Source organism: Talpa occidentalis, unplaced genomic scaffold, assembly GCF_014898055.3.
Source record: "Talpa occidentalis isolate TD23 unplaced genomic scaffold, MPIMG_talOcc4v2.1 talOcc4.17, whole genome shotgun sequence".
NCBI classification, from domain to species: Eukaryota; Metazoa; Chordata; class Mammalia; order Eulipotyphla; family Talpidae; genus Talpa; species Talpa occidentalis.
Window position 1 is genome coordinate 49,436,452 of NW_023601754.1, and position 14,197 is coordinate 49,450,648.

Consider the following 14,197-nt stretch of genomic DNA (forward strand, 5'->3'; position numbering starts at 1 on the left):
GCGCAGCTTTGTCTCGCTCGCGGCGCGGGTTGAGACGTCATCAGTGAGCGCCGAGCGGTGTCTGGACGCGGTTTTCCTAGAAACAGTCGGGCGAGCGGGCGAGAGGTGAGTGTGAAGCACACGAGGGCGGCAGGGGAGCCGTCTCCCCGGGCCGGGGCAGGACGTGTGTCAGGAAGGCGGGCCTTCCTCCCTCGGGTGACGGCTCGGAGAGCTTTGCTTGGTGCCTGGGGGTGGGGAGAGGCTTCGGCTTACAATTATTTAAATAACCACTCGGGGGGTGGGGGGGAAGCGCCTTAGGGCTCCCACAGGGCGTGCGGGTGTCTCACCGAGAACCTGTCTCGTCTGCACTGGGGTTCTTGGGTCAGGGAGCTGGAATGTAAGACTAGAGCTAACGAGGTGTTGGGGACGAAGTTCGTGAGCTCAGGGAATGTGAGTCAGACCCATGGACCAGGGGCATAGTGGTAGAGGTGCGGCTGGAGCGGTTGGCTGGAATCAAGCAAGGTCGTTCTACCTACTCGGTGACAAGCAGTTGGGGTAGTGAGCGTGAATTTCTTGCAGAAATTTGGCCTTCTTGGGAAAGACAGGCATTAAACAAAATGTTAGTAAATTAGAGTCTCTGGGAAGCCTTCAGGCAACCTAAAGAATTAAGAAGATGTATCACAGTCCAGGAGTATCTAGTCTGGGGTCAGAGGACTCAAACTCAAGAAATAATGTCTAGTTAGCATTATTTCCAGCAGCCAGGCTATAGAGGCAACCTAAGAGCCCACTGATAGGACTGGATCCAGTAGACGTGATTTGTCCACATAATGAAATACTATTCAGCTATAGGGAAAAATGAAATGCTGTCATTTACAGCAAAATGAAATAAGGGGAGTATTCAGAGTGAAGTTAGCAAGAAAGAGAAATATCTAGCAATTTCACGTCTATGAGTGACATAAGAAGATAAAGCAGGTTAGCTGATGAAACAAGTAATCTGTAAACTAATGGATACTGATAACCTACCTAATTGAGGTTTCTAAGAAAGAGGGAAAGAGAAAGAGGGAAGAGAGAGGGCCAAGTGGATGTAAGGGAGAAAAAGTAGGAAGATATTAGATATAGAAAAATATGTAGAATGGCAAATTAAAAGAAAGAATAAAAGAGCAAGATTCATGGTGTGTGGATTTTAGCTGTGCATCCCTGTTTTTATACTGGTTAGGAAGCTGGCCACAGAAGGGGAGGGAACAAAGAAGGGGTTGGTCTTATGGAGAGGAGAGGAGAGGCCCCAGGAGAGGAAGAGTTCTTTAAGAAAAACAAAAAGTGGGCTTCCCCTGGTGGCGCAGCGGTTGAGTGCTGGCCTGCAAGGCTGCCCGCAGCCTCTGCAGTGGCCCGTTCGTTCCCCTGCCGCTGGCGAGGGTCCCACAAAAAAAAAAAAAGAAAAACTAAAAGCAGTGGGGAAGATAAAGTGGTGGGGTACCCCTTGTGAAGGAGTGCTGCCAACCTTTCTGACTTCACAGGACTTGTGGAAAATACATTTGTACAGCACTGGGGTTAGAAGGGGAGGCATCTTGTGGTTAGTGGTGGCCTCCTGGGGGCATTAGACTATGAGACCCTGCCTAGTTGCCCTGATGGCTAAGGAGGTCAGTATTTTAGCATATCTGTCACCCATTTAGGGTCAAACGGGGAGGGGGGTAAGTTTATAGGGGGGAAAAAGAGATGAGCAGAGGTCACCTCTCATAAACGGAGGTCTCTCTGATGTCTCAGAGAGGCGAGGTCTGTAGGGCATAATGAGTCTTGTCAAGGGAAGTGGGTGTGACTGGGGACCATACGGGTTTCAGGAGGCGTGTAGGTGGATGCATCCAGCAGGTGTCTGCTGAGCGCCTGTTATGTACCAGGCACAGCTGGGAGCTGGAGACCAAAGCCAATGGAGTTACATGTTCCTGTGGTGCCTGCTTGCTAGTGGGGTTGATGGAAGAGGACCGGGCCTCCTGAGGGAGAAGCCCCTACTGTGAATGAGGAGGGGCGTGGTGGGGAGTGAAGTTTCAGGGAACCCTACTCTCCCACTACAGGCTGCAGGATGTCTTTGGCAGATGAGCTCCTGGCTGACCTGGAGGAGGCGGCTGATGAGGAGGAAGGAGGAAGTTATGGGGAGGAGGAAGAGGAGCCAACTATTGAGGATGTGCAGGAAGAAACACAGCTGGATCTCTCTGGGGACTCGGTCAAGAGCATTGCCAAGTTGTGGGACAGCAAGATGGTGAGCAGACCAGAAAGAGGTGGGGATCGGGGGGGTGGGGACATGGGCCCGGCCCTGGGTTCTGACCCATCTCCTTCCTGACCAGTTTGCTGAGATCATGATGAAGATCGAGGACTACATCAGTAAGCAAGCCAAAGCTTCGGAAGGTATTTACCTCCACCTCACTCTTGTACGTTCCCCCGCCCCCACCCCACCCCCGTCTCTTGGCTCTTTGGCTGCCTGTGACCTTGAAAGTTGGGTCTGTCTTCCTCTCAACCTTTTCCAGAGGCCTCTTTTTCATCTCAACCCAGCCTCTATTCCCTGAAAATATCTCGTATTATAAATCTGACACTTCTTAGGTTCTTGCTCTGTGCTGAGCAATTGTGATTGGATGTAACTTGAGGTTTCCCTGACCTTACTGATTCATTGTCCAGTCAGAGGATTTCCCCACACCTGGAAACTGCTAGTCAGATGATTTACTGAACATTTTTTTGAAGTCAGTACCTTCTTTTCCTGGTGCTTACCTAAGGAGGGGGGTCACTGCTGCTGCGACTGGGGACCTGGTATTGTTTGGTACATGGATAGTGCTCGTGAGCATTTAGACTGTCAGAGCATCGCCTGGGACCTCTTCTGCCTTCCAGGCGTGACTTGTGCGGGTCACGTCTAGGGTGTTCACTTCAGCTCTCAGAGGGCAATCCTGTCCGCCCCTATTTTTCCTGTCCTTCCTGTTGAGGTGGGACTCTGGGACAGAACTGTTGGTAACAGGGAGCCAAGGGAGGCTTTGGGGCATGGCTGTGGGGTGTTATCAGCAGTTTCCAGGTGACTCACTCTTTAAAGTTTTCCTGGGATGCCCTGGGGCTGAGCCTGCTCTGAGAAGGTACGGCGACTAGTGCAGCTAGGCCAGGCCCAGGGTGCTTGCTGAGCAGGGCTGGCTGTGAGGAGGGTGCCAAGCCTGCTTCAGGGGCAGTAAAGCCCTGGTCTCTGGGTGGGCCTTTGAAGCTGGAGTATATTGGCCAGGCTGAGTGCCACATGCATGGGAGAAAGAAGTGCATTTTGGGGGGGCGTCATCTCATCTCAGTCCAGAGAGCTGTGGGGAGGCACAAAGTGACATTTTCTGATGTCGCCTAGAACATGGAAGGGGAGGTGAGCAGGAAATGTCAAAACTGGGTAGCAGTTGAGTTTAATGGCTGTGATGGAAATGCAGGGGGAGTGAGGAGACGCTGATCCTCCCCAGAGCTGAGGGAAAGTTCCTCATGTCCCGAGTCTTCCTGGCAGCCTGGGAAATGGACACTGCTTGTCCTCAAGGGGCTTCCAAGTTCTGGGGAGCTTGGGGAGCCAGGAGAGTGTTTAGTTTCAGGGCAAGATAGGGCTTAGTCTGCGTGTACCTAGAGGACAGAATGGAGGGAGAAATGGGGTGTTTGTGGACATGTAATATCTCCCCTGGCTGTCTCTTTAGCCCCTGCTTCCTCCCCACCCCCTGTCTCCCTGGCTGTGGACCCGGAAGGGAGTGCTTAAACTCACCCTCACACTCAGGCTTTCTTGCCCTCACAGTGATGGGACCAGTGGAGGCAGCCCCTGAATACCGCGTTATTGTGGATGCCAACAACCTGACTGTGGAGATCGAGAATGAGCTGAGTGAGTGTCGAGGAGGGCCGCAGAGCCAGCCTGCCTGCTCTCCCTCACAGCAGACTGCTGTCTCCCAGGAGGGCCAGGCAGAACTCAGGTCTTTCTTGGGGTGCTGCCCCAAGCTCTCCTGTTAGCTCTGGCCCAGGTGCAACCGTGGCTTATGTCAGAAGGAGGTGACTAAAGTCAGAAGGAGGCTCACCTGCGCAAGTCTGGGTGAGCCTTCCAGGCACCTAAGATCAGGGCCTGTCTATAAACCCAGGGTGGAGCCCTGTGGAAGGAGATGTCCCTGGGCCGTCACCTGTCCCTCAAACAGACATGGACACAGACACCGTCCTGGGAACAGATGCAGAATGTAGCAGGCCAGGGGGGCTGCCCTCTCACACCTCCTGTCTGGGAGGAAGCAGGTGTTTATGGAGGTACAAGGGCAGGTGCCAGGAGGGGTGTGGTGCAGGCTGACGGGGTCGCTGGGGAGTGGGGAGCTTTGCAACCTACTCTCAGCAAGACTGAGCTCCCTAGTGGAAGAACAGGCTGGCCTTAGCTTGTCACTGCTGCCCTCAGACGCCCGGCTCTGTCTTGTCAATCGGCCGTCTCTTCACATCTCACCAGCAAAATGGGAGCGAAGAGGAGAGCGCAGTTCTTTTCTCTAAGGGGCTGACATGTGGCTTCAGCCCACACCTCGTGAACCTGAACTAACTGGCGTGGCTGCATTTAGCAGCAAGGGTCACCAGGACTTGGAGCCTTATGCTGGTGCCCAGTGCCCAACTAAAGTTCATGGGAAGGGGGGAGATGACAGCAGCAGAGTCGCCCTGCCCCCTCACCGGACACCTCCCATCCTGTCCTCCTTAGACATCATCCATAAGTTCATCCGGGACAAGTACTCGAAGCGATTCCCTGAACTGGAATCCCTGGTCCCCAATGCGCTGGATTACATCCGCACGGTCAAGGTGAGCGCAGAGGAGGGGAGGCTTGGAAGAACTGCAGCCTCTCTGCCAACACAAGTGTGGAGGCCAGCAGCACCAGCCAACAGACCCCTGTCTCAGTTGGGGGGAGTGGGGGAAGCTCCCTTCACTCAGCTTTTGGCCAGAATGCTCCTGGCGGGGCTAGAATGGGAGCAGGTGAAAGAGGCAGAAGGAGTGATGCTGGAGGCCCCAGATCCTCTACTGCCTACCCCCAGGCTGGGAGGGATTGGAGCCTGGAAGGAAGGTTTTCCAGCTCCACCATCCACTCTGCCTCAGCATCTCTGAGAGGATCAGAGCCCACTGAAGCAGCTTGAGAGGAGTCCCCCTCCCCCCACTGCCCCAGCCAGTGCTTCTCCCACATCGGTCAGAGCAAGTGGCGTTTGAATCAGACCCAGAGGCTGACGGCGTAGCCCTGTGGAGATAAGGGAAGAATCCTAAGAGCCAAGGTGGCCACAGACCACCTTCAGGGAATGAGACAGCAAGGAGGCGGCAGGAAGAGACCCGATGCCTCTGACTTTGGGCCCTAGGGAGTGCTGAGGGAGGGTCGGGCCAAGTGATGGAGGCCCCTCCTGAGGCCCATACCCTCTCTGGCTACCCCCCAGGAGCTGGGCAACAGCCTCGACAAGTGCAAGAACAATGAAAACCTGCAGCAGATCCTGACCAACGCTACCATCATGGTCGTCAGCGTCACTGCCTCCACCACCCAGGGGTGCGTACCTGGCAGGGAGAAGGTGGGCATCAGGGCCAGCCTCAGCCCCCATGACGGCAGACGATGATCTTCGAGTCCTGGTGGCACAGAGTCGATCTCAGGACAGTCTGCTTCAATGCACATATGTTTAATAGGTGCCTCCTGCAAACCAGGCGCCGTGCCAAGCTCTGGTGTCCCCAGTGAATGAGGACACCTGGAGTCTGGTCTTGAGGGTGAGGCAGAGGAGGAGCCTGTCATTAGCAGTGTTTGTGTCCTGTGCAGCTGGAACGAATGTGGTTGGGAGCGGGGAACAGAGGGACGGGAATTTGCTTTGGATCTCTGGGTCTCTGCGCACACCTAAGATCAGGGACTGTCTATAAACCCAGGGTGGAGCCCTGTGGAAGGAGATCTCCCTGGGCCGTCACCTGTCCCTCAAACAGACATGGACACAGGCACTGTCCTGGGAACGGGCGCAGAATGTAGCAGGCCCGGGGGGCTGCCCTCTCACACCTCCTGTCTGGAAGGAAGCAGGTGTATACAGAGGTACAAGACTGAAGGGCAGGTGCCAGGAGGGCTATGGTGCAGCCTGACGGGGTCACTGGGGAGTGGGGAGCTTTGCAACCTACCCTCAGCAAGACTGAGCTCTCTAGTGGAAGAACAGGCTGGTCTTAGCTTGCCACTGCTGGGCAGTGACCTTGAGCATTCCCATGACTCCCGTGGCCCTCCCCTGTGTGCTTTGCAGCACCTTGGGAGCTGAGGGGGCTGGGCTGGGGTTTGGGATGCAGGAGAGTGGGCTCAGCCCCTGGGAAGCAGCCATGTCAGCCATCGACCCTGTGCGCTTTCCCTCAAGTGCTCACCCAGCACTTTCTGAGTGCAGGCACCCCTGAGAGGTGGGCAGGCCCAGCCTTCACCTGACAGGAGGTCTGAAACGTGGAGAGGCTCTCACTAGGCCTGACTAATAGCAGCCAATGTCAGTCTCTGAGGAACACGTTGGTGGTGGCCGTGGTGAGACTCAAAGCTGAAGGAGGAGGACTAGGCTGGCGAGCTTGGGGAAGGGAGGTCCAAAAAGAGGGGACCCATGCAAAGGCCTGGTACAGGGCTGCCTCCCTCCAGCAGGGACCAGAGTGGGCAGGGTAAGGCCCCACACCAGCTAGCAAGCATGGTTGCTGCCCAGGACAGCGATGCCCAGCTGCCCTCACTTCCAGGCCTCAGTCCCTGGGACTTGTAATTGTCCTGGTGCCTCACACATGTGTACCCATGTGCGTGTGCAGCACAGCAGAGTGCCTGGGACTCCCCACCACAGGCAGGCCACGGGGCTGGGGGGTATAGTCTGCTCCAGCCATTCCCCACCCGCAGGCAGCAGCTGTCCGAGGAGGAGCTGGAGCGGCTGGAGGAGGCCTGCGACATGGCCCTGGAGCTGAACGCCTCCAAGCACCGCATCTATGAGTACGTGGAGTCCCGGATGTCCTTCATCGCACCCAATCTCTCCATCATTATTGGGGCGTCCACAGCTGCCAAGATCATGGGTGAGGTACCAGGCCCCAGTCGAGGGAGGTTCCAGAATTGGTGACTCAGGAAGTCATTCACCTTTTCTGTATAACAGCAGCTTTGGCCCCAGGTCCCAGCACCACATCCCAGGCCATCTCCCTGGCGCCTCTCCTGGAGACCTCAGGGGTCAGCCAGCCTGCCTTTTATGGATGCAGGGAGGTTGCCGTCCCCATCACAGCTGGGGGCACACAGGCTATAAAGGAAGGTGACCACAAGCCTAGTGAGGAGGCCGGCAGCCCTAGGCTCTGCGCTGAACCTCGTTTTTCCTGCCTGGTGGCATGGTAGGACTAAGGGCAGGTTCCCTGCTCCTGGGGCACTGTCTGCAGTCTTCAAGGGCCCCCTTGGGCTCCTAGAGCCTTCCACCCAAAAAGACAGCTGGGGGAGTTTGGTCGAGTCATGGGTGGCTTTTGCCACCACCAGCTCTGCTACTGCCCACTCACCACGCCTGTGTTAGGGGCTGGTCTTGATTCATTTGTTTGATGAGACAGGCCTCCCAGTCCTTCAAAGCATCCAGCTGGGGCCTGGCACACAGCAGATCCCATCACGGGGAAACCCACGGCTGCTCTTCCCGCAGACGGGCCCCCAGGGAGCCCCGAGCTAAATCACACCTAGTCTGTGGGTTGGGTCAATCACCCCCTGGGTAGTGAAAACATTATAACACCCATAGGACACAGCCCCAAAGCAGGGGTATGTGGGCTTCAGGACTCTGGGGCCAGGATCCTATCGGGCTACTGACTCCCTGTTCACTCTCAGGCGCTTGCTTTCCCTCTCTGAGCCTCTCTGAGTCCCCCCTCTGAAGCGAGACACATGAGCCCTCCCTAGGGTGGTCCCAATGGGGAACCAACCAGAAACTTCAAGGGTGCAGTACTCGCTGAACCCCAGACAGATGCCCACGCGTGGTCTGATCTCCCTCCCCCACTGCAGGCGTGGCCGGTGGTCTGACCAACCTCTCCAAGATGCCTGCCTGCAACATCATGCTGCTCGGCGCCCAGCGCAAGACGCTGTCTGGCTTCTCATCCACCTCCGTGCTGCCCCATACTGGCTACATCTACCACAGCGACATCGTGCAGTCCCTGCCCCCGGTGAGGCCCGGGCTGTGGGTCCATTTGTAAGTGGGGAGAACAGCACCTGCCTTGGGTCTGTTGGGGACTGGAGTGCCCCAACACTTGTTCAGGCCTAGCGCCTACCAAGCTATGTGAACACTAGCTTTTGAGTCCAGGGCATCCCCAACATTGCCCCAAGATTCGCGAAACTACGGTCTGTGTCAGCCAGTAGCCCCCGCCAGGGAAGCTGCAGCGCAGGGTCCAGAGCCTGGCACTTGGCTTCCCGAGACCTCTTCCCAGGAGGCACCAGCCTCTGGCCTCCACGTGCCAGTGCGCAGGGAGCCCAGCAGGCCTTGGAGTTTGGTGTCCTCTGCAAGGCTCCGCGCCTGCCTGCGTGGGGCTATGGAGGGGGGCTGAACCCTTGTAACCCAAAGACCCCACCCTGAACGCCATAGTTGCCCAGGCCAGAGAAGATCAGTGCCCTTGAGCCAGAGTCAAGGGCAGACTCTTCAGGTAAGTTGAGGTTCTTCGCCATACAGCTGTGCTGGTTTTATCATTGCTGCTGATTCTGTTGTCACCGCGGCCTGTGGCTGTGGCTCTCACATGCTCATCTTGATGTTTCCCAGCCATCTTCCTGTCATAGCTCTTGGCCCAGATGGGTAGTTGTTCCTTTAAGTACAGACTCTTGTCTCCAATCATTTTTTGTAGGAGCCCGGTTGTCTATGCCAACCAGTGTAAGTTTTTAAAATTCTGTAAAAGGTGGTTGAAAGCAAGCCTGGGTGATCTGATGTGCCCCGTTGCCACGCGCCGACAGGCAAGGGGAGAGGCAGTGGTGGGGGTCTGGAAACCCTCACCTCTGCCTCCCTCTGCATTGCTTCAGGATCTCCGGCGGAAAGCAGCCCGACTGGTGGCAGCCAAGTGCACGCTGGCAGCCCGTGTGGACAGCTTCCATGAGAGCGCAGAGGGGAAGGTAAGGAGCGGGCGGCTGCCTGTCAGTCCATGGGGCCAGTGGTCTGTCCAGGAGACCCACAAGAGTGCTGTGCTCGTGGCCTGTCTCTGCGGCCCCCACGAGGTTGGCTTCCCCTCCCTCGGGTACACTTGTTTTCTGTAGTTGCTGCAACAAATCCCCACAGACTTTCAGCAGTCTGGTTTGTCATCTGACGGTTCCATGGCTCACATGTCAGGGCACCCACTCCTGGGGTCAGGGATTAGGACGAGGACACCTTTGGATAAAATTTAGTCAACCCTTGACTTCCACAGCGGGCATAGTTGCTCTCCTGGTGTCCAGGCGGGCATTGCTTCCAGGTGTAGTACTCACTCCCTCTGACTGTTGGTCTCCGTGCCAGGACACTGCAGGGAGCCATGCAATGGGTGCCTGGGTGTAGAAATTCCCATTCTAGTTGCACTGCCATTTTAGTTGAGGAGGCAGAAGCAACATATCTCTGGCCTGTCCGGCAAATGCCAGAGAGGAACATAGGATATTGGTGGCATGGACAGCTAGAGGCTGACTTAGCCAGGCCATCAGGGAGGCTTTTCTGAGCAAGCAAAGTTTGGGTTGAACTGAGTGAAGTTAGCAGATGCAACCCTTGACTCCTCGGGCAGAGAGTGACTGACCCAGGCAGAGAAAACAGTGAGTGCAAAGGCCCTGAGGCCGAAGAGCAGTAAGCCCAGGAGCAGCAGCTAAGGGACCTGGGGCAGATCGTCTGGAGCTCCGTGTGCCCCAGGGAGAACACGGCTGCCGTGGAAGTGCTGAAAGGTGACTGATTTGAGGGCTCTCCTGAAGCAAGTACCTAGTGAGATTTCCGGGAGAAGATGGTGTAGGAGAAATGGCAGTATTGAGGTTGACTGCCTGACTGAGTGCAGGGAGTTTGGGTGGGTGGTTGTGTTGAGTACGGGGCTGGTTCCTGGCCAAGGTCAAGGGAACACTTGGCTGTGGGTGCGGCATCAGAGGAGAGGTCTGCACTCGAGCCAGCGTTACGCTGCAGGCAGAGCTTAAACCCTAAGAACCGAGAGCAGACAGGCGCCTCCAGGCTCAGGTAGGGGCATGTGGGGCCACCCTTGGGAATGGCTACAGACCCCTGCGCCCCCTCCCCTCCCCAGGTGGGCTATGAGCTGAAGGACGAGATTGAGCGCAAGTTTGACAAGTGGCAGGAGCCGCCACCCGTGAAGCAGGTGAAGCCGCTGCCTGCACCTCTGGATGGGCAGCGCAAGAAGCGAGGCGGCCGCCGGTGAGTGCCCGGGGGTGGTGGGGTGGGGAGGGGCTTGCACCCACTCAGCTGACTTGGGGTGCCCCTACCCCAAGGTACCGCAAGATGAAGGAACGTCTGGGGCTGACTGAGATCCGGAAGCAGGCCAACCGCATGAGCTTTGGCGAGGTCAGTGCCCAACTCCTGCCGTGGAGGTGGGGGGGTTGGGGGGGCGCCGCTTCCTCCTTTTCCTGCCCACCTGCCTCCCACTCTTCCTCTTCGTCTTCCAGTCTAGCTCATACCGGTGCTACCACCCAACCAGCCAGCCCCAAGGGGCACTGTTCCACCCTCTGTGCTTGCCTGTCAGCCCAGGCTGCTGCAGGCCTCCATCATCCCTTTCACTCCCTTCCCCCTGCCCTGCCACGCATGTCCCTTCCCAGCGTCATGCCTGCTGGAGTCATCATCCGACATCGCGTTGGGCCTGCAGGACTAACTTCAGTGCCTCTGTATCTGTTCCCGTTCAGACATACATGCACACGCGCACACACACACGACCCCTCATCTCTCAGCTCAGGTGGAAGAAACCGGTCCCACCTCCTCACTGGGTCCCCAGCATCACCCCGTGCTTAGGTGCCCTGGGGTGCCTCACTGGGCCTTGAGAGCTCCAGCTCATTAGGGACCTGCACTGGTGCCTGTAGGACCGGCTGGTCAGTGAGCCTGGGCCTCTGGCTGCTCGAGGGGGCAGCTAACTCCAGAATGCCTCTCCCTCCAGATTGAGGAGGACGCCTACCAGGAGGATCTGGGCTTCAGCCTGGGACACCTGGGCAAGTCGGGCAGTGGGCGTGTGCGGCAGACACAGGTGAACGAGGCCACCAAAGCCAGGATTTCCAAGACACTGCAGGTACAGGTGTGGGGCCAGGGGAGGGAGGCCTGGACATGAATGGGACAGCCCCTGACAGCACGGATCGCCCCTGTCTTCCCCCCACAGCGGACCCTGCAGAAGCAGAGTGTGGTGTACGGCGGCAAGTCCACCATCCGCGACCGCTCCTCAGGGACTGCCTCAAGTGTGGCTTTCACCCCACTCCAGGTACCTGCTCTGCTCCCTGCCACTGGTGGCCCCTCTCCTGCCCACGCTCCAGCTTGCGGGGAATGGCGATGGCTTTTGAGGGACACAGGTGGTTTCTATACACTGAGTGTCGAGATTAGCTGGGACCAGAGGCAGGAAACGGCCATGGTCATGAGCTTGGGCTGTCTATAGGATTGGGTTGGGACCCTGCTGGGGCATCCAGGTCCTTTGTTCCCCTGAGCCGGCTGCAACCCCTCCTTGAAGCTCAGGGTCCTCGAACCTATCCAACGGCTGATGTGTTGGGGCCACCTGGGCCCACACGAGACTGTTGGGGTAGTCTAGGAAGTCCAGTCCTCACCACTGAGCACAGGATGGGGCCAGGCAGGTTGTCACACCTTTCTACCTTGGTGCGCACCTGCCAAGCAGCTAGTGTGGCCATGGCAATGTGCGTGGTAACAGCTCCTGTACTGTCAGCAGTATCTTCTGAGCACCTAGGAGGTTCCCAAATGGTCAAGGTCTAAGGACAGAGAACAGACAGGAGACAGAAAGCCTCGCCCTCGTGAGTTCCCTAAATAGGAGCTTTGGGGGACTGGTCAGTGCCTTTCATGTTGCCTGAGTCTGAATCCCACCAAAAGGACCTGTGGGGCCCTGGCATTTCATAGTTCTCTTACTGGGGGGCTGGGAAGGTGTTGGCGAGGGCCGGACTGTCTGTCCTCATCGCCCCATGTCCTTCACCTGCCCAGGGTCTGGAGATTGTGAATCCACAAGCTGCTGAGAAGAAGGTGGCTGAGGCCAACCAGAAGTATTTCTCCAGCATGGCCGAGTTTCTCAAGGTCAAGGGTGAGAAGAGCGGCATCATGTCCACCTGAGGGGCCATGCCCTCGGCAGCTGCCCACTGAAGGGACTTGGGGCCCTGCCCTTCCGAAGGGAGCAAGGTTGAGTAGAGCTGGGAGGTCTGGCCCAGAGAGCCTTCTTTCCCCTCCGCCTGTGCCAGGTCTGTCCAGGGAGGCACCGGAAAGGACCCAGCCTCCAGCACCAAGATTGCTGCCCCACTTGAGGGCAGAGCCAGTCTTATCACACTGTCTTTTTTATTTTTAGCTGGGAGAGGAGATACTTTTGGAAAAAGTACAATTAAAAGCACATTACTGGGATTTGTGCTTGGGGAATTGTTATTTATTGGAGGAGACAGAGCTTGGTTCCTGACCTAGGTGGAGTCTGGGCCAAGCCCCGCCTGTCACTTCCTTGTTGGGGGATCCAAGGAAAAGTTCCCTCCATCTGTAGACCCTTAGGCCAACATCCACCTTTTTTTTTTTTTTTTTTTTTTTTTATGCATACAAGAGCTGGGGTGCAGGCCAGAGATGCAGGGGTGAGACGACATACCAGAGACAGAGTGGGGAGCAGAACAGGCAGACTGACTGAGATACAGTGCTGAGGGGAGCAGCAGCAAGACAGGAGAGGTCCGCTGCATCATGTGGGTCACCTCCCTGGCCAGGGATCGAACTCATCTGCAGTAGCTGCAGATCGCTTCATAATGCTGAAGCTTAACTTACCCTTGCGCCACCAGGGAGTTCCCAACATCCACCATTTTGATGCCCAAGCAGTGTGGTTGCTAAAAGTCCCAGCTTTTGACACAGGCTGACAGGTAGGTCAGGGCCTCCCCGTTCTATGTGTAGGATGCCCCCTCACCATCAGTACACTCTCTTTTCTAATCAATGTTTGCTCCCACCGTGGGGTGCCAAATTCGGACTAGGGTGGTGCAGATAGGCTCCCTTCATTATCAGTGCTCCTGCCGGGGAAGCCAGAGGAGACCCCAGTCTGTCTTGGGGAAGCAGGCTCCTTCACTTTGGCAGAAAGGTTAGACTGAGGGGCCAGGTGGCAGGGAACAGCTCAAGCAGTCCCAGTGCCTGACGCAAGACCACCTGCCACCTGTGCTGGGCCCGGAGACCCTGTGGTCTGAGCTGCGCTCACAGAGCTCTAAAGAGGGAGCCCTGGGCACTTCCCTTACCCAGGAGGTGGCTGCACTGGGAATAATCCTCCCAGTGGGAGGTGATGCCTGTATCTCTGCCCATCTCCTACTCTCCAGCTCATACTTTCTCCCTGGGGGTCTCTGAATTGCTGGCTTGCCTGTCCGAGCTCTTGCTCTTCCTGTTCCTCTCTGGGCTCTTGCCATCACCACTTTGGGCTCTATTTCTCAACCCCAGTCCTTCCCTCAGCTCATATCTCTGGGCATCAGCTACTCTGAGTCTCCCACCCCCAGGTCAAAGTGTCTACACAGCTGAGAAGTTCCTCTTACTGGCCAGATGACCCAGGTCACATAACTTTTCCCACATTTATCACAGCCTTTAGATCAACCCTGTTTAGAGGGTGACAACCTCTGCTTATGGCCCCCCCGGGCCCATCCAATGGGGCGGTCGGGAGACCTCAGGGAAGAATCTGAGTCACCTGGCGCTACTACCCCATTTATGCTCTGGACAGCACCTCAAAATTGATTATGCAGCAGAATTGTTTGGAAAGCTTGTTAAAGCGGGTTGCCAGGCCCAGAATTTGTGAATCAATTTCTCTGTGGGGGGACTCAAAAGCATTTCCATTAGGCTTCCAGGTGCCACACTTTGAGAACCACTGCTCTAGAAAATTCTCTATCAGTGGTTCTCAGATCAGCAGCATCATGTATTCTTAGGATTTTAAGAAATTGCCATTTCCCATCCCCACAAGTTGATTTCATTGTTCCAAAGTAAGAAAGTTCCTCCCCCTCCAAGGAGGAGTCAAGTTTGGGAACCACTACTCCGGATCCCTGTTATTCCAAGTGTGGTCAATCATCACCTAGGAAGATGCCAGAAAAGCACTCCCTGGAGCCCCCTGAATCAATCAATAT

The 14,197-nt window shown here is 56.4% G+C and overlaps 1 protein-coding gene across 1 annotated transcript; it reads left to right on the top strand.

Annotated features, from left to right (window-relative positions):
• The first annotated feature begins 23 nt into the window (after window positions 1–23).
• PRPF31 (pre-mRNA processing factor 31) lies at window positions 24–12,501 on the top strand. The gene is made up of 14 exons (XM_037517177.2): window positions 24–105; window positions 2,046–2,230; window positions 2,316–2,376; window positions 3,761–3,844; window positions 4,682–4,779; window positions 5,397–5,503; window positions 6,839–7,008; window positions 7,955–8,112; window positions 8,954–9,043; window positions 10,174–10,301; window positions 10,376–10,448; window positions 11,032–11,160; window positions 11,248–11,346; window positions 12,069–12,501. Exons 2-14 carry the CDS (start codon window positions 2,054–2,056, stop codon window positions 12,192–12,194), a joined length of 1,500 nt encoding a protein of 499 aa, XP_037373074.1. The 5' UTR covers window positions 24–105; window positions 2,046–2,053; the 3' UTR covers window positions 12,195–12,501.
• Window positions 12,502–14,197: the final 1,696 nt, after the last annotated feature.